The sequence below is a fragment of the Malania oleifera genome, chromosome 5, assembly GCF_029873635.1.
Source record: "Malania oleifera isolate guangnan ecotype guangnan chromosome 5, ASM2987363v1, whole genome shotgun sequence".
Taxonomy (NCBI): domain Eukaryota; kingdom Viridiplantae; phylum Streptophyta; class Magnoliopsida; order Santalales; family Ximeniaceae; genus Malania; species Malania oleifera.
This window is the reverse complement of record NC_080421.1, coordinates 58896887-58915681: the sequence shown is the minus strand read 5'-3', so window position 1 is coordinate 58915681 and position 18795 is coordinate 58896887. Positions and strand designations below refer to the sequence as shown.

At 33.1% G+C, this 18795-nt stretch overlaps 1 protein-coding gene and 1 non-coding gene across 2 annotated transcripts in view; both read right to left on the bottom strand.

Annotated features, from left to right (window-relative positions):
- LOC131155471 (vesicle-associated membrane protein 721-like) overlaps positions 1 to 2536 on the bottom strand; it is a 39082-nt gene extending 36546 nt beyond the window's left edge. The window contains exon 1 of the mRNA XM_058108637.1: positions 2081 to 2536. Coding sequence (XP_057964620.1) covers positions 2081 to 2270 — 190 coding nt within the window. The 5' untranslated portion in view covers positions 2271 to 2536. The remainder of the gene's footprint in view (positions 1 to 2080) is intronic.
- LOC131156914 (small nucleolar RNA SNORD36) lies at positions 89 to 175 on the bottom strand. The gene has a single exon (XR_009137176.1). It is a non-coding gene; the product is annotated as a small nucleolar RNA SNORD36 (small nucleolar RNA).
- Positions 2537 to 18795: the final 16259 nt, after the last annotated feature.

The following is an 18795-nucleotide window of genomic DNA, read 5'->3' as shown; positions in this document are numbered from 1 at the left end:
CCCCCTCCCCAAAAAAAACAAAGTTGGATGAAAGAAGTTTAAAAAAATAGATGAACAAGAAAAGAGGCAAAGAAATGGACCAAATAGCTGAGCATCAGTTTTAAAAAGCTCGAATTTTGAAGCTTCATGGAGTATACAATCAGTGTGATGTATTTATCTTTTTCGTCATTTGCTCAGACCCACATTTTACTTCCACAAACCAAATCAAAAAATAGAAGAGTGAAAAATCCAAACATAGGCAAACAAAAAAAAATATACATGGTTGAAGAAAACAAAATGGTAAAATGATGAACTCGCAAACTTGAGTATATAACTAGAAATGACTACACAGAAACTCACATGCTTGGTGCCGATGCATTTAACCAGCAATAGCCACCAAACCTATACAATATTTAAGGTTGTGTCTTGGGTGTTGGGTTTGTAAGAGCTTCAAGACATAATTAAATGATATAAACAACTTTGATGATCTAACTAAAAGATTCTAAATTGAATGTACATAAAATTTCTCAAATTTTTCAATGGATTTTTTGGGATAAAGTCATTTAAATAAGTATACATAATGATACATAAATATTAACCTAGAGAAAATCAAAAAGTTGGAGATGAGCAATATAAAATGAGCAACCCAGTAACTTTATCACGATTCACATTAACCTAAAATAAAAAATAATAATTGAACTGCATAATATAACATTGCATACAGAAAGCACCTTGATGTTTTAGCATGCTTTTTTACAGTAAATAAATAAATGAATAAATTTTTTCCCTACATTAGTATAAAAGGTTAAAGCTAAGGATTTACATCTCTTAAATGCATAAAATATTTACTAATTCTGTTTCATTTCTCAATGCCAAAAACAAACATGCAAATGAATGAAATGATGACAAAGGTTGTAAAGCCATGCATTTCACTAGATAAGATAATGGAATTGTATATGATAGAATGTGCAATATAATCAATTAACAGAAAAATGCATGCTTTTCCAATCTCCATTGTAGATTTCTAAGATACAGGTTATGATTCTTATTTAAAGATTTTCTCTTCAGAGACCAGAAGCATAAAGGGTGGATGCTATCCTTTAACTTCATTTGTTGACTATTTTTGCCTTGCGAACTCACGAAATACTCAGTTGTTAAACTAGTCCAATGATATTAGATGTGTGAGTACTCCAAATCACTATTTAAGTCTGTATTAAGGAAAGGTAAGAAATGTTGCTTCCTTAATGGCAGTGGTATATGTAAGCATAACATGTAATTTTTAATCCTTGTAGAATTAAAGACCTGGCATATCTAAAGAAAACAGGTTTAATCTGCCTATAAATCAAATAAAGTACAACATCAAACTTATGAACTTTGTAATGCATGAGGACAACCTAAAGAAATCCTCAGTATCCTCTTTGATCTATCAAAAGGAAGCAAGCACTACAAATCCATTTGCAGAAACTGCATCAATCAAATTAATTTTATTAACATAGAATAGAAATACAAGCCCTCAATCAGACCTTTAAAACAAAGATCCGAACCGGTCTACACCACATCTCAGAAATTTTTCCACTCACCAATGCCTTTGTTTAATTTCCAAATGCCAGATTTGGTAGCGAACACAACACGTGAAAGAAAATAGTTTAAAAATGCAAATCCTATCTGTCCACTCAACTGCGCGTAACACAACCATGTGACGTCGCCCCCAGGAATACTTCTCTCTCCTCCTGTATGTTCAAGTATCAAACACTTGACACAGTGGGGTGCACAAAGCAACAATCTCACAATCTCATTTCCGCCTTTTTCCACCATTTCCTCAGAGATCAAACTGGGGCACATAAAATACAGAGGGATAAAGATAATACCGAAAACATGAACCCATATTGAATTTCTTTTTTTTTTAAAAAAAGCTAAAACAGACTAAATCATTGCGAAATTGATGATGAAAATTTATAACGAAAGAATTCGAACGCTGAAACATGAGAAAATACTATAATTAGATGAACAGAACGATCTACACACGGATCAAGGCTGAAGGAAAGGCAAATGAAAGGGAAAAGGAAAAAAAACAAGGAGATCGAAGGGGGAGGATGCCTACTGAAGCCGTCCTGGACGAGGTAGTTGAAGGTGTGACCGTCGCAGTTGTAGGTGAACTTGTTGTTGGAAGCAGGGAGCTTCTGGAGGCACTGAGCGGCGATGGTGGTGAAATTGCCGGTGAACTCTGTGTACTCGGCGAGGATCACCGTTCCACGAGCCACGAAGCTGTAGATCAGCGACTGCTGCCCCATCCTCGACGCTCACGAACCTCCCTGGAGAGAGAAACGCTTTCAAAGAGAAATAGAGAGGGAGGTGGAGGAAGGCGTGTCGAGAGGAATTTCCTGCAGGGGAAGAGAGAGAGAGAGAAATGGAAGATATATATTAATTATGTTGAGGAGAGAGAGAGAGAGAGAGAGAGAGAGAGAGAGAGAGAGGTGTTTTCATTTGCAAGCTAAGGAGGAGGAGGAGGAGGGTCTTTGTTGGGACTTTTAACAACAACCTTCCGTCGCGGGCAATAACGAAAGGCCACGCCCTCTATGCTTTTTGAATTATCTTGATAATTACTTTTTGAAGTTTTGGAAAACGTTACCAATAAATTTTTAAAAAGGCCAAAAAATTGAAGGCGTTAAGATATTCATTTTCTCTTATAAAAAAAAAAAAGTAGAATTTTTATGAGCTTTTATGTGATATTTTATTGAATGTGATTCCTGTGTTTTGTAAAAGCATGAGAATGTAATTTTTATATTTTATTTTTGACTCTAAACTATCTCATCAATGAGATAAATTTTTGCTACTTTTAACAAAATATATAAAGTAAATTGCCAATGAACTCTGTGTTCGTGCATTTATGCACCGGCTAATTTAATATAGAAATATTTATTTTGTGTTTGAGAATTTAGAGTGAGACATTAAATTTGAATTTGTATAATTTTAAACAAAATATGATCTAAATTTATATTTAAATTTGTTTAAACATATATAAATCTAAATATAATGTATAAAACTCGTGCCTTCAAATTTTTCGATTTGTCTGTTTTAAACGTCAAATTTAGATCTGTGTTCAATTTAGACAAAATTTAGTTCAATTTTATATTATATTTTATTCAAATTTGCACAAACTTAACTCTAAAGTTCAATATCAAATCTCTCAAAATATAGGGTTAAAGTATTTTTTAAAAACATGATCAAGCAGCTACAATGATTTTAAATAATTACGAGTGTAAGTGAATTGTCTTAAATAATATCGAGTGTTCATTTATTGTGATTTTATCATTTCTTGCTAAAAGTATAATTTTATGGTATTCTGCAGAATTGTGAATTTTTTTTTTTTCATTTCCCTATATTGATTACAAAGTGATACATTTTTGTTACTTTTAACATTTATGTAAGAAATCTAAAAAAAATAAAAAATTATTTTTCAGCTTGATGAAGTAATTTTTCGTAATTATTTGAAAAATTAAAAATGAAAAATAATTTTTCACAAGTAAATAAGCCTAAGGGCCTTTTCTTTTGTAATACTATTACTTTGTTTCTTAAAATATGGTCGTATAAATATTTATACAATAATAAAATCATAATAATATAGTGAGTATTAACTATATTATAATTACTTACAATTAGCACAAAAATACTCTTTTATAAAGAATAAAATACTTTATGAAAGTATTGGATAAATAGTGAAGTTATGACAAGATAAAAAAATATTAAGAGATTGCTTAGAACCAGTTATTAATTAATATTAAACTTAAAAAAGTAATCAATTTGAGGAGTAGGTGATAATAAGTGCTAAACTTGATAAATTCTGAAAGTAATAAATACTATTAACCACTTTAAATAAATAAATAAATATATATATATATATATATATATATATATATATATATATATATATATATATATATACAAGTACCAATCATGAGTACTTGTAAAATAAGTAATATTTAACTAAACATAAGTAGTTAAAAATTTTAAAAAATTTATAAATACACATTCCTTTAATAAATTGTGACAGTCACATATATACGTGAAGAAAAATAATTAAATTATAAGAGATTACAATCAAGTGTGCATTTAACTTATAAATTTAGTGACAATAATATTGATTTGACTATAATTATATAAATTTTATTAAAATTATTAAAATACTTTTTACAATTTAAATAAAAATACTTATGCGCGAAACTTAACTATACAAATTTTTATCATACATCATATTTGCATGATGGTGCAATATTCTTCATGAATTCACATTGGAGTGACATCATAACAAAGCCATGTAGTTAGGAACTTAATATGGATCTTAATAATGTTATTCCCCCTTCATTTGGAACTATCATAACTTAGGCTTATCATGCCTGTATTAAATTTATTAAAATAATTTTATTAAAGCGATTTGGTATCAGAACCAGTTACTATTCATTATCTTTTTCATTTTTCTGAAAAATTGCAAAATTTGATATTTCTAAGCGTTGGTCAGCCTGTGAAAATCCGATGGTAAGCTCGTTAAGCCAGGAGAGCGTCTTAGGTGGTCCCGGTAGGTGGCCCAGATTAGGATATCAAAATTACTAAAACTAGGAAAAATTAAGAAAGATAATGGATAAATTGGTTCAAAATATTAAACGAACAAGAAAGTTTTTGAAAGAAATTAAAATGGATAAAAGAGAATCAACTTCAAGCAATAGATCAAATAAAAAAGAAATTCAAATTTCATTAGGAAAGATTGAAAAAAGATTAGCCAATTGGAATGGTAAAGATTTACCTAAACAAGATCCAAAAGAAATCTAGAAAATGTCCATAAAGAAATCTCAAATCATTAAACAAAAGGGTTTGTTGGCCTTACAAGGCTTAACATCCTTTTTTTATGCTAACAAACAAGTGGAACTTAACATATTTGGTTGAATAATGATATTTCAGGATTTAAGAATGAGAATACAAAGTAAAATGATCACAAAGATGAGTCAAAGCATGAATACAAAGATGATATATATTAAAACTTGAAGATCACGAGAGCGTGGATGTTAAAGAGAATGTGCTAAAAGCTTAAAGCTTTAAGACAAGAGAGCCAAAGAAAAGTAAAGCAAGAGAGTTAAAGAAAAGCAAAGAGAGAGAGCTCAAAAGACAAGCATGAAGACTCAAGCACTTAGAATGTTTAAAGTCATAAGAAGTCTTTATGTAAGTGCTTCATATTTTAAATATCTTTTGAAATTTTGTTAAAGCTCATTAGGATGCAACAAAGACTTAAAAACCAATTTTTTAAAACTCGGGAAAATATTTTTGACAAGTCATATTTAAGTCTTTCAAATAAAAAAAGATTTAAAAATAAAAAAAAATGAAAGTTTTTCAGAAAATGAAACTGGTCAACCGACTGACCAAAAGACATTGCATTTTTTATTTTTTAAACTCTAGTCAGCCGACTGACCATTTTGAACTAAGATCAGTTAGCCGACTGACAAGATCAGCTGACTGACAAATTAATGAAACTTATTTCTGGCAGACAAAAGGGTCTCAGCCCCTTGTCCAGCTGACTAACCCTGTATTAAATGCCTACCCAGTCGCTTGTCCAGTCGACTAACTCCACAAGATTTTAATTTTTAAACTTCAATGGGAAAATTCTAAAAATTAGTTTTTTAAATATGAACGTTATAAAAACTTGGTGGACACTCCAAATAACTTGGGGAACAAGGAAACTAATCCTAAAAAGCCTATAAATACTCCCTTAACCCCAAGAAATTAATCACCAAGTAATCACATAACATTCTTGTATTCAAACTCTCAATCTCTCTCAAAGTTCTCTATTGCTCACACTCCATCTGGGAGATATCTTCTGGATTGCTGCTAATTTACAAGCCTACGGTTCTAATACTGAGTTTTCTTAATCACTAAAGAACCCTTGGTGATCTCTTTACTTGAGCTTCAATTCTATTTCATCTTGATATTTAAATTCTTGAAGTACATAATGCTAAATTTGTACTAATCTACTCTGTTTTAGGAGTGTTCTTGTACGTAGTGTTTACTTCATATTTCTTGTAGTTCTTGGTAGATTCAAGATGTTTGGATCATTAACCAATTGTGGGGTATCACTTGGAGAGGTGATTACTCTAGCCTATTGAAGGAGTGCCCAAGTGTGGGGTATCGCTTGGAGAGGCGAGCTCTAGCCTACCGAAGGAGTGTGCAACGGTTTTATTCCGCTCGGAAAGGAACTGGTTTAGTGAATCCTTTGGTGGTTTGCCAAAGGTGAGGATGTAGGCTGGGGATAAGCCGAACCTCGTAAAAACCCGGTGTCACTCTCTTTCCCTTACTCTCTTTATTTTCAGCATACATAAACTGCGTGGATGATTTAATTTATTAATCATATATACTACGTAATTTGGAAATTAAATAAACTTAGCATCCCGTGTGGAGACCGGAAAGTATCTTTTGAAAAATACCTCCTTGAAGCGGCCCCACGTCATACTAGATGGACCAGCCCTCTACCTCTCCAGTAGGCTCACTGCTGTCCACCATCGTCCTACCTCCCCAGTTAACTGCAAGGTGGTGTACAAAACCTTCTACTTCTCAGTGCAGTGGAGAACTTCTAAAATCCTCTCAGTCTTCTCGACCCAGTCCTCCGCCATAATCGAATCCGTTCCTCTCGTAAATGTCGAAGGGTGCATGAATGTGAACCTCTTGATGGTACACCCGGCATCAGTAGGAGAACTCTCACATTTCCTAACACTCCGTCCTATCTCTTGAATTACCTGTCTCGCCAAACCACGAGACACAAAAGGAGACTCATTGCTTGCTGTCTCATCGGAGCCACTTTGCAAGTTATTATCCTTGGGCTCCATTCTGAAAACAGAATAGGAATCAGTTAGAATTCCTACATCATACATAGTTAACACAATCATAGGCCTAATCATGTCAAATATTACCCTCACAAGTCTAAGCCTGCCCCGTCACATTGACACAAATCCATCAATTGTCTGCCCTGCCTTTACTGGAATTGTCATCCCAGGAAAAACACGGATTATCGCTGACAAATCTCGGTCTAGTAACAGAATAACCCTCGACCAACACTACCATTTTCCTACATCCTATACTCTCGTATGTACATATCAATACTCCTAACCAAGTCTACAAGATCTAACAACCTGGTTAGCTCTGATACCAAGCTGTCATGCACCGAACTCGAAAATGGGACCTGGGGGTGAATTTAGTAACCTAACCTGTCTTTGTATCAATTTAAACATACATGATACAATACAAATAAGAGGGTCCGACCCCGTGGGGTACACAATTGCCCTTTATATATACTCATACCAATCCATACTCATCAGATATGCAGCGGAATACGGTCTTTTATATATAAACAAGATCATACCAGAGTCTTTACAAATTAGGACATACATTCCCATAATACAAATATACCCCAAGTGTCTACAAAAACCATCACGACAACCTAGATACCAAAACTCGTACCTAAATGGTACTAGCAGTAGCTACGACACCCCTTGCTTCCCGATGCTAGGATGCTACTTACCGCTACCTGAAGGTCCTGAAAATATTGTTCGTACATTCGGGGTGAGACACCTCTCAGTAAGGAAGAAAAAAGTTTATATCAGTGTGTGGCATACTAGTGTCATTTTACATACTTCATAACACTATACATACGATACAGTTTGAAACAATTCGTACAGTTTCAAAATATTCCATACAGTATTTTCACAAAAAAACCATTCCAGTTCATACGATACCCAAAACATACATACATACATACAAACATACGGTCAGTGTCGTCACACCAGTTTCGCAACTACACAAGGTCACCTCGTCTCACAGTGATTACATTGCTACCTACGCAACTACGTTGCGACGATCAAGGCCCAATAGTGATTACATTGCTCCATACGCAACTACACTAGGTCACCTAGTCTCACGGCGATTACATTACTACACATGCAACTACGAAGATCTATGACTCAGGCCCAATAGTGATTACATTGCTACATACACAACTACATAAGGTCACCTAGTCTCACCACGACTACATTACCACATGCAAAACTACGCTGCGATGACTTAGGCCCACAGTGAATCCATTGCTTCATACGATGTAGCATATAGCTTACACCACTTCGGTCACCAACCGGAATTAGACTGGTGATATTTCACACCCTCAGATATAGAGCCGGACACTCTTGCCTACGGTAGTTAACCGATCCATGGCACAGCGTACGACAATTAGCCGCTACATTCGGCGTACGGTAATTAGCTGCCCCTAGCCGATTTCACAAAACCTGGAATCATTTTGAAACTCACGTCCCTGTACATTTTAGCGTACGGTAATTAGCCACCACATATCTGTTTCACAAATACCTAGAACAAATACATACATCCATACATACCACACTTATTTGGTTTACGACAAATCATATCAATTACAATTTTAAGTATACAGTTTATGCAAATATGGATTACAGTCACCTCAATAATACAGTTTCAATGTAACAAATAGTTTTCCAATCAAAGCAGAGATTATACCTAAAATCCCAAATTTTCCCGAAAAACTATAACCCGAAAATCCTACATTTTTACCCAATACATTTCCTCAAATAAGTAGCCAAAACATACATATGATCGTAGCCTATAGGCTTACTGATCCTGATTTCAAAAATGAACTGATATAAACAGAATCCCCTTACCTTAACCCGAATTCCAACTACGAACTCCACAGCCCTCAAAACTACGTACTGAGACTTCAAAACGTACAAACCACAGTACAATACATACTTACAATCCGTACTTCTACACATATACTAAATCAGAAATAAAAATCGAGCCTTACCTCGATTTTAGCCCGAAACCCAAAAACGCTCAAAACGGACTTCCGATTCGCTAGAAATGTAGAGAATCGTTCACTGATCCTCGCAGTAACTTTTGATTTACGATTCTGGTGACAAACAACGAAGAAATCGAGGAGAGAGAGAGAGAGAGAGAGAGAGAGAGAGAGAGAGCTTCAAATCCTAGAGAGAGAGAGAGAAAAACCAAAACTTAGCCAATAAGTAACTGAAAATGTCATTATAAAGACCTTAGACCCGGAGGATTTCATCGACAAATTGGTGTCCTCGTCAACGAGGTCTTCAGGGATTTCGTTGACGAGACAGCGATTTCGTCAGCGAACCCTAATATTTAAATTTTCCCAAACCTCTCAGCTTTTCCTCTTCGACGAACCTCTGAATTTCGTCGACGAGAAGAACAAAGGCTTCGTCGACGAACCTGCTCTTTTACCAAAATGTCCCTCTCTTTATATATATAAACCCATTATCACGGTTCGGGTTCTTACAAATACTCTCAAAAGACAAATGCTTTCATTAATTGCAAATAGTGAATCAGAATTATCTTCTGAATCAGAAGAAGAATTTATTAATGAGTTTCAAGAAAGTTCGTCAGATTATTCAAAAATTGAAACCTCATCTAAAGAAGAGTCGTGTAAAGAAGATATAGGATTTTGTTTCTGTAACAAATGTTCAAAGTCATTAAATGTTATTTCAAAAGAGAGTGAAGTCATGTTAGAAATGATAGAACATATTGCTGATCCAAAAGTTAAAAACAAATATTTAACATAATTAAAAGAACAACTAATAAAAGATGAGAAACCAAAATTTCAAAAAAGGGTTATGACATTACAAACATTATCAATAGATATAGGGAAAAAGAAACTTTGGTCAACAATGCAAATAATCAACCCTCAATACAAGACTTATAGCGAGAAGTTAATAATACAAAGGAAGAAATAAATAAAATAAGAAGAGAAATGAGTAATTTAAAAATCAAAGTTAATACATTTTATAATAAAGGAGAAGTCAAAATAGAATTTGAAGATGAAAAGGAAGATGAAACAAATTATTTTCAAGTTGATTTAGAAAGAGAATCATTTTTAGGATATTTATCAAAAGTTAATATGCACAAATGGTATACATAAGTTAAATTAGTAATTAACAAAACATTTGTTCTTGTTGCCCGTGCCTTACTTGACACTGGAGATGACATGAACTGTGTTCAAGAGGGATTAATCATATTGGGAACACCATTTTTTACATTAATTTATCCATTTCATGTTAATGAAGACGGTATTCATACACAAATAGGTGGTCAAGAAGTATTATTTGAATTTATTGATAAAATGAAAGAAAAAGAAGTCAATACGTTAAAAGATTTAGCAGTCAAAAAAATTAATTTAATAAGACAAAAGAGGAAACATGTGAAACAGTTATCAAAAGAGATTTATCATAAAAAGATTGAAGAAAGAATTCAAAATCTAAAAATCAAAGGTAAAATTGAACAATTCAAAGAAAAATTAGAAAGGGAAGTCTGTTCAAATTTACCCAATGCTTTTTGGTCTCATAAAAAACATATGGTAAAACTGTCATATACAAAAGAATTTATAGAAGATAAAATTCCTACAAAAGCAAGACCAATCCAAATGAATAAAGAATTACTTGAATATTGTAAAAAAAAAAAAAATTAAAGACTTACTAGACAAAAGGTTAATAAGAAAAAGTAAATCACCTTAGAGTTGTTCAGCCTTTTATGTTCAAAATCAAGCTGAAATCGAGAGAGGTGCTCCAAGATTAGTTATTAATTACAAACCTTTGAATAAAACTTTACAATGGATTAGGTATCCCATACCTAATTAAAAGGATTTACTAAATATGTTATGTAATGCTGCAATACTCTCAAAGTTTGACATGAAATCTAGATTTGGGCAAATTCAGATTATTGAAGAAGATAAGTACAAAATTGCATTTACAGTACCATTTGGACATTACGAATGGAACGTAATGCTCTTTGGACTTAAAAATGCACCCTCAAAATTTCAAAACATCATGAATGAAATATTCAATCCTTATACAAAATTTACTATTGTATACATTGATGATGTCCCTGTATACTCTAAGTCAATTGAGCAACATTTCAAACATCTTAACATTTTTCTTGAAGTAATTAAAAAGAATGGTCTTGTGGTTTCTCAACCAAACATCAAATTATTTCAGGTAAATGTTAAATTTCTAGGCTATAATATTTATCAAAATACAATTACTCCAATACAGAGATCATTAGAATTTGCAGACAAATTTCCAAATGAAATTAAAGACAAAAATTAACTTCAAAGATTCTTAGGATATCTCAACTACGTGGTAGATTTTATTCTAAATATTAGAATAATACTCAAGCCACTATTCAAAAGATTAAAAAAGAATCCTCCAGCTTGGTCAGATGAACAAACTCAAATAATTATTAAAGTTAAAGCTTTAGTCAAAACCCTACCTTTCCTTAGTCTTCCTGATCTAAGAGCTTTTATGATAGTAGAAACAGATGCCTCTAATGTTGGATTTGGAGGTATTCTTAAACAATGGTTAGGATCAAAAGAAACCTTAGTCAGATTCCATTCAGGGGCCTGGTCAGGACCTCAAGTCAACTATTCAACAGTTAAAAAGGAAATTTTATCAATAGTTTATGCATTCAAAATTTTTTTGGATGATTTATTCAACAAAGAATTTTTACTTAGAGTTGATTGTAAAACTGCAAAAGATATTTTGGAAAAAGATGTTGAAAATCTTGTTTTGAAACAAATCTTGCAAGATGGCAAGCTATTCTTTCGGTTTTTGATTTTCAAATTGAATTTATCAAAGGGACTTCAAATTCAATACCAGATTTTCTAACAAGAGTTTTTTTACAGGGGAAAAATGCCTCAACAAAGTACGAGTGATATTATTCAAAAGCCACCTCCTTAAAAGATGTCCCAATTCAAAACAAATATTCACCCTTTATCAAACCTTCAATAGTTCAAGCCCCTTCATTCAAGGAAATTATGGAAGGACAACAAAGTTCTTCTTCTTCCTCTCAAAATAAGACTGCAAAAGGTTACATTACGAAAGATATCATAGAAGATCGGTTTCCCATTGAACCCGAATGGGATTCATCTTCCCCCTTCAATGTTATCAAAAATTATTTCTTCAGAGGATGTCACTTTGACACTCCTGACCCTTTGAAGGATATGAAGTTTTATGAATTGATTCTGATTGAAACAAACTTTGTTTTTATAGATCATAACTATGATCTTCAAGATGTTTCAAAAGTCAATTTTTCAAAAATCAAAATTTCAAAAATTATTACTCCTTCCGAATGATGTCAGCACCCACGCATCTCAAGAAAGTTTATAGGAGTTTTTTGTCCTTAGAACTATGACTACAAATATTATATTGATGTCTAGTTCAATACAATGTTCGTCTGACTTTGAATTATTTCAAAAGAATTTTCATCCTCCTCAAGACCAGTTTGGCCCCGTCTTTCAAACTCCTACTCTTTTGTTTTTATTTGATGATAACTTGGATTTTTTGTTAGGACTATATTATAGTTCCTTCAGAAGAAAACTCAATCTGTTTCTCAAAAGCTATTCGAAGAAATTATAAGGTTAGATGGTGGGACAAATTCACTATGCCAGAAGGCAAGGTTAGAGCATGGCTCGCTCAAGTTTCTGATCAGAATTCTCCTGCACCACCTGAAGGATCTTATCCAAAAGTCAAAGACAAGAATAAGGTCTTTGAAGACAAAGATACTATGTCACTATGCTCAAGAAAATCAAAGTCTAGAAGTATCAAGTCTAAATTAATCAAAATGATTGCTCAACTTGAATCGTCTAATTCATATTCATCAGATCATGATTCTCCCAAAACCATTTATCTTAATCTCTTGGGATCAGACATCGAGAGCTAGTATGAATTTATTCATAAAGATTATCCAACGGCCGAGAAGGCTTCAAAATCAAGAGATCCCAAGTCATCAAAGAAGAAGCAATTTATTTGGCGTCCTTTTCAACAGTAAGAGGTTGATGATCCAGCTTTACTTTTCAAAAAAAGACAATGACTCACCAACTCATTGTCTACCATCATCAAAAGGATACAAAAGCTTCTGTTAAGATGTCTTTATCACCAAAAGTCTATATTTTTGAAGCTGGTTGTCTTTACTCCAGCTTTTTAATTTAGAGTGTTTTGTAAGTGGAGTGTTTTATAGCTGTTCACCTTTAGGCCAACTTTGTATTTTTTTTAAAAATTTTTTGAGTCTATCTTGAAAGTACTGTGTGATAGTGGACTTTCCACCCAAAGGCGACCGTCCATTTGTTGTTATCACGTTTACTTTTTCTAAAGTCTTTTGTTTTTAGTGTCAGCGAAAGTAGTGTATGGAATTATTAAAGTAGTCTTGAGTGGTCGATGGGGCCCACTACGTACCCGCACTCATTTCTCTTTACGAATTCCAAATGTTTGAAGTCTGACCTCAAGTCTATAAATAAGGTCTTCATTCTCAGTTGTATCTCGCACCAAGTGTGGGGATTCTCTTAGAGTATCCTAAGCCTCGAGCTTTACCTAACTTTCTCTCTCTTTCTCTCCCCCCTCTCTTTTTGTCCTTAGGTTTCTATCATATAAAAGCTTGATCTCAATAAAATTTAAGTAAGTTTGATAATCAATGTTTTATTATTTGAATGAATTTCTTTTCATAAGTATGCTCTGCAATTGCAGCCTTGAGTTGATCCTTCGCATAAAAAATTTTCTTGTTCTTGTTCATATTATAATTTATCCATTTCGTGTTAATAAAGATGGTATTCATACACAAATAAGAGGTCAAGAAGTATTGTTTGAATTTATTGATAAAATGAAAGAAAAAGAAGTCAATACATTAAAAGATTTAGCAGTCAAAAGGATTAATTTAATAAGACAAAAAAGGAAACATGTGAAGCAGTTATCAAAAGAGATTTATCATAAAAAGATTGAAGAAAGAATTCAAAATCCAGAAATCAAAGATAAAATTGAAAAATTCAAAGAAAAATTAGAAAGGGAAGTCTGTTCAAATTTATCCAATGCTTTTGGTCTCGTAAAAAACATATATTAAAACTACCATATACAAAAGAATTTACAGAAGATAAAATTCCTACAAAAGCAAGACCAATCCAAATGAATAAATGTAACACCCAATCCTGGGTCTGCCAAGGAGACCTGCGTCTCTCCTCCTCCAACTGGACCAGACCACCAGGGAGCTGGGGATCTTATTGGACTGATGACTGGCCCCATAGACCAACACATGTCCTTTTCAGTGTATTTTGTCATCACTCACACATTTCCTAAGAAAAATTCCCAGAAGGTCACTCATCCCAAGATTACTCCAAGCCAAGCACGCTTAACTATGGAGTTCTTATGGGAAGGGTTCCCGAAAAGAAATGCATACCTTGTTGATATGGGTAATAGCATCTAATCCTTTAAGCCTTTCATCCACGGGGTTTCACATTCTCCCCCACTTATATAATGCAACGTCTTCGTTGTGAACCCACATTTCCAAACTTAGGCGATGTGAATCTCATCACACTTCCGGCTGGGTATTGGCTCTGATACCATTCTGTAACATCCCATCCTGGGTCTGCCAAGGAGACCCGTGTCTCTCCTCCACCTGGACCAAACCACCAGGGAGTTAAGGGTCTTATTAGACTGATGAGTGGCCCCATAGACCAACACATATCATTTTTGGTGTGTTTTCTCCTCACTCACATATTTCTTGAGAAAAATTCCCAGAAGGTCACCCATCCCAAGATTACTTTAAGTCAAGCATGCTTAACTGTGGAGTTCTTATGGGAAGGGAAGGGCTCTCGAAAAGAAAGGTGTACCTTATTGATATGGGTAGTAACATCTAATCCTTTAAGCCTTTCATCCACGGGGTATCACAATAAAGAATCACTTGAAAATTTCCAAAAAAGAAATTAAAGACTTACTAGACAAAAGGTTAATAAGAAAAAGTAAATCACCTTGGAGTTGTTCAGCCTTTTATGTTCAAAATCAAGTTGAAATCGAGAGAGGTGCTCCAAGATTAGTTATTAATTACAAACCTTTGAATAAAGATTTACAATGGATTAGGTATCCCATACCTAATAAAAAGGATATACTAAATATGTTATGTAATGCTACAACATTCTCAAAGTTTGACATGAAATCTGGATTTTGGCAAATTCAGATTGCTGAAGAAGATAAGTACAAAATTGCATTTACAGTACCATTTGGACATTATGAATGGATTGTAATGCCCTTTGGGCTTAAAAATGCACCATCAGAATTTCAAAACATTATAAATGAAATATTCAATTCTTATACAAAATTTACTATTGTATACATTGATGATGTCCTTGTATACTCTAAGTCAATTGAGCAGCATTTCAAACATCTTAACATTTTTCTTAAAGTAATTAAGAAGAATGGTCTTGTGGTTTCTCAACGAAACATCAAATTATTTTAGGTAAATATTAGATTTCTAGGCCATAATATTTATCAAAATTACTCCAAAACAGAGATCACTAGAATTTGCAAACAAATTTCCAAATGAAATTTAAGACAAAAATCAACTTCAAAGATTCTTAGGATATCTCAACTACGTGGTAGATTTTATTCTAAATATTAGAATAATACTCAAGCCACTATTCAAAAGGTTAAAAAAGAATCCACCAGCTTGGTCGGATGAACATATTCAAATAATTACTAAAGTTAAAGTTGTTGGCCTTACAAGGTTTAACATCCTGTTTTGATGCTAACAAACAAGTGGAACTTAACATATTTGGTTAACTAATGACATTTTAGGACTCAACTGTGAGAAAGTAAGGTCAAGTGTTCAAAAGGATTCATGAAAGCTTATATTTCCAAGAAGGATGATCATATGAAGCTTAAAGCATGGATTCATGGATGACTTATCAAAGCTTGAAGAATATGAGAGCATGGAAGTTAAAGAACTTAAAGTATATCAAAGCTTGAAGAAAAGCAAGAGAGCCAAAGAAAAGCAAAGCAAGAGAGCTCAAAGAAAAACAAGCTTGAAGACTCAAACACTTAGAATGTCTAGCCTATTGAAGGAGTGTGTAACGGTTTTGTTCCGCCTGAAAAGGAATCGGTATAGTGGAATCCTTAGGTGGTTTGCCTAAGGCGAGGTTGTAGTTTGGAAATAAGCTGAACCTCGTAAAAACCTTGGTCTCCTTCTCTTTCCTTTACTCTCTAAATTCCAGAAAACTTGTAAACTGCGTGGATTTTTTAATTTCTTAATCACAAGAACTATGTGAATTGGATTTTAAATAAGCTGAAGTTTAATTTGTTTTTGGGACTTGCGGAAACCGAAAGAAAGTATGTTGGTTGATTAATAAATTGTGGAAACCGTAAGGGAGTACGTTGATTGATTCAACACCCAAGACATATTAACTGAAAGTTTATTTAAAGTTTAAGCTTTTGGAAAGAGTGTTGATTGTGTAGGAAATTGAGAAATCAATTTCATTCTCTACAGGGCTTTAATCAAATTCATATACACAGGGCTACATACAAAAGCTGAGAATTGTCAAAGTGTTGAATATTGTATTTTGTGGATTAAACACTTTGGTTGTTGATTGGTTGAATGTTTAAGTTTTGATTTACTTGTGTTGTGTTAAATATTGGATTGTGTGTTTGAATAATAAACGAAACTTTGCTGAGTAATTGGTAAATCAAGAAGGGGTTAAGAATTCTTGCAAAGAATTAAAAGAAAATTTTTAAAACCCAATTCACCCCCCTTCTTGGGACTACACCTTGGTTTTCAATTGGAATCAGAGCGAGGTTGTAGAAAATCCTAACTAGTAGCTACATAAAGATCTAGATGGTACAAATAAGAGTAGCTCCCTTTGGAGAGGATCAATCCTCTACCAGGCCTCCCATATTTTGTGGTTTAAATTATACATTTTGGAAATAAAGGATGAGAATTTATCTTCAAACAATGGATTGGAAGGCTTGGAAGGTTGTCACACATGGTGACGTAATTCCTACTAAAACCATAGATGGCAAGGAAATACCCAAAGAAGAAAAAGAGATGACCGACAATAACCATAAGATGCTGCAAGTAAATTCTAGTGCCATGAATGCATTATATTGTGCTCTTGATATAAATGAGTTTAATAGAGTCATGGCATGTAAATCAGCCAAAGAGATTTGGGATAAATTAGAAGTTACTTATGAAGGAACCATTGATGTTAGAGATAGTAGAATAGATTTGCTCAGAAGCGAGTATAAAGCCTTCAAGATGAACCCGGATGAATCAATTACACACATGTATACAAGGTTCATACATATTATAAACTCCCTCAATGCTTTAGAAAAAACATACTCAACCTATGAGATGATTCATAAAATTCTTAGAGGACTTCCTCCAATATGGGAACCAAAAGCCACCGCTATAACAGAAGGAAGAAATCTCAAAAATACATCCCTAGATGAACTCATAGGATCCCTTCTTACATAAAAAATGTCTATAAATGAAAGAAGTGGAAAATTTAAAGCCCAAGAAACATTTGCTTTTAAAACTTCAAACAAAAACTCTAGTGATGAAGATGAAGATGAAATGGACAAGGATGAACTAGCCTTCATATCTAAGAAACTTGCAAGAATACTAAGAAGGAGAAATAAATTCAAAAGAAAAATCCAAAACTCAAGTTCAGATGAGGAAGAAACTAAGAAGAAAGAAACAAAGAAAGAACTACCTACATGCTGTAATTGCAAGAAAGTTGAACACCTAAAACCAGATTGTCCAAAACTTAAGAAAGATTCTAAAAAAAAAAAAGAAAAAAGGCAATAAAACCACTACTTGGGACAATATGAGTACAAATAGTTCCGATAATGAATCAAGTGACCAAAAGGTTGCTTGCTATATGACTTGGGACAATGAGGAAAGCTCCTCATCCAAATCCTTAAATAGTTCTTGTGATAATTTAGCAGAAGAATCCAATGATGAGTGTATGCCCTCTTATGAAGAACTTCAAAATGATTTATTCAAGGTGCATAAGATGTTAGTTAATGTGACTAAACGATACACGTCATTGAAAAACAAGAATGAAAGAGTTATGAAAGAGTTAGAATCCCTTAAACTTGTTGAAATAGGAAAAGATTTAAAAATCAAGAAAATAGAAAATAAGAATGAAACTGTGATAAATAAGTTAAAATCTAAAAATCTTACTGAAAAAGAAAAGATTTGAAAGTCAAGAGATTACAAAGCAAGAATGAAAAGTTGATGAAAGAATTAGAAGACTTAAGATCCTAATACTCTATGGAAAATGAGAAAGATTAATATATTTCTGAATTAGAGAATAAAATCAGAAAAAAATATCTCAAAATCAAGAAAAGGGCAAAAATATACAAAATTCAAAAATTTATGATCTTAAGAGAGAAATTGAGGATCAAGCCAAAATCATCTATAACTTTACAAAAGGCAAAGAAAATCTTGATAAAATGATTGAGGCATAAAGAATGTCCTTAAATAAAGAAGGCATAGGATTTAATGGGGTTGAGAATACAAAGAAAAGGAATCTCTACATGGGATACTTTACAAAAGCCTCTAAAGATTACGCTAGCACCTCCTCAAATGCCTACACACACACCACATGTTTTCTATGTAAGAAAAAAAGGCATGTTAAGTTCGAATGTCCATTAAAGAGAAAGGGTATACAAACTAAACAAATTTGGAAAGTAAAAGAAACATTCCTTATTAAACCATCGTGACCCAATAAAGTATGGGTATCTAGATAAAAAGCCTTGAGAAAATCTCAAAGAAGAGATTAAGAGCTTATTGAAACGAATAAAAACAAAAATAACATTGTTGGCCAAAATCATAAGATGATTCATACAAGCCCTAACTTAGAAAGTATTAAAGATAAATTTTAGGAATTTATATGAAGTCAAAAGTTAGAAAATCTGAGCT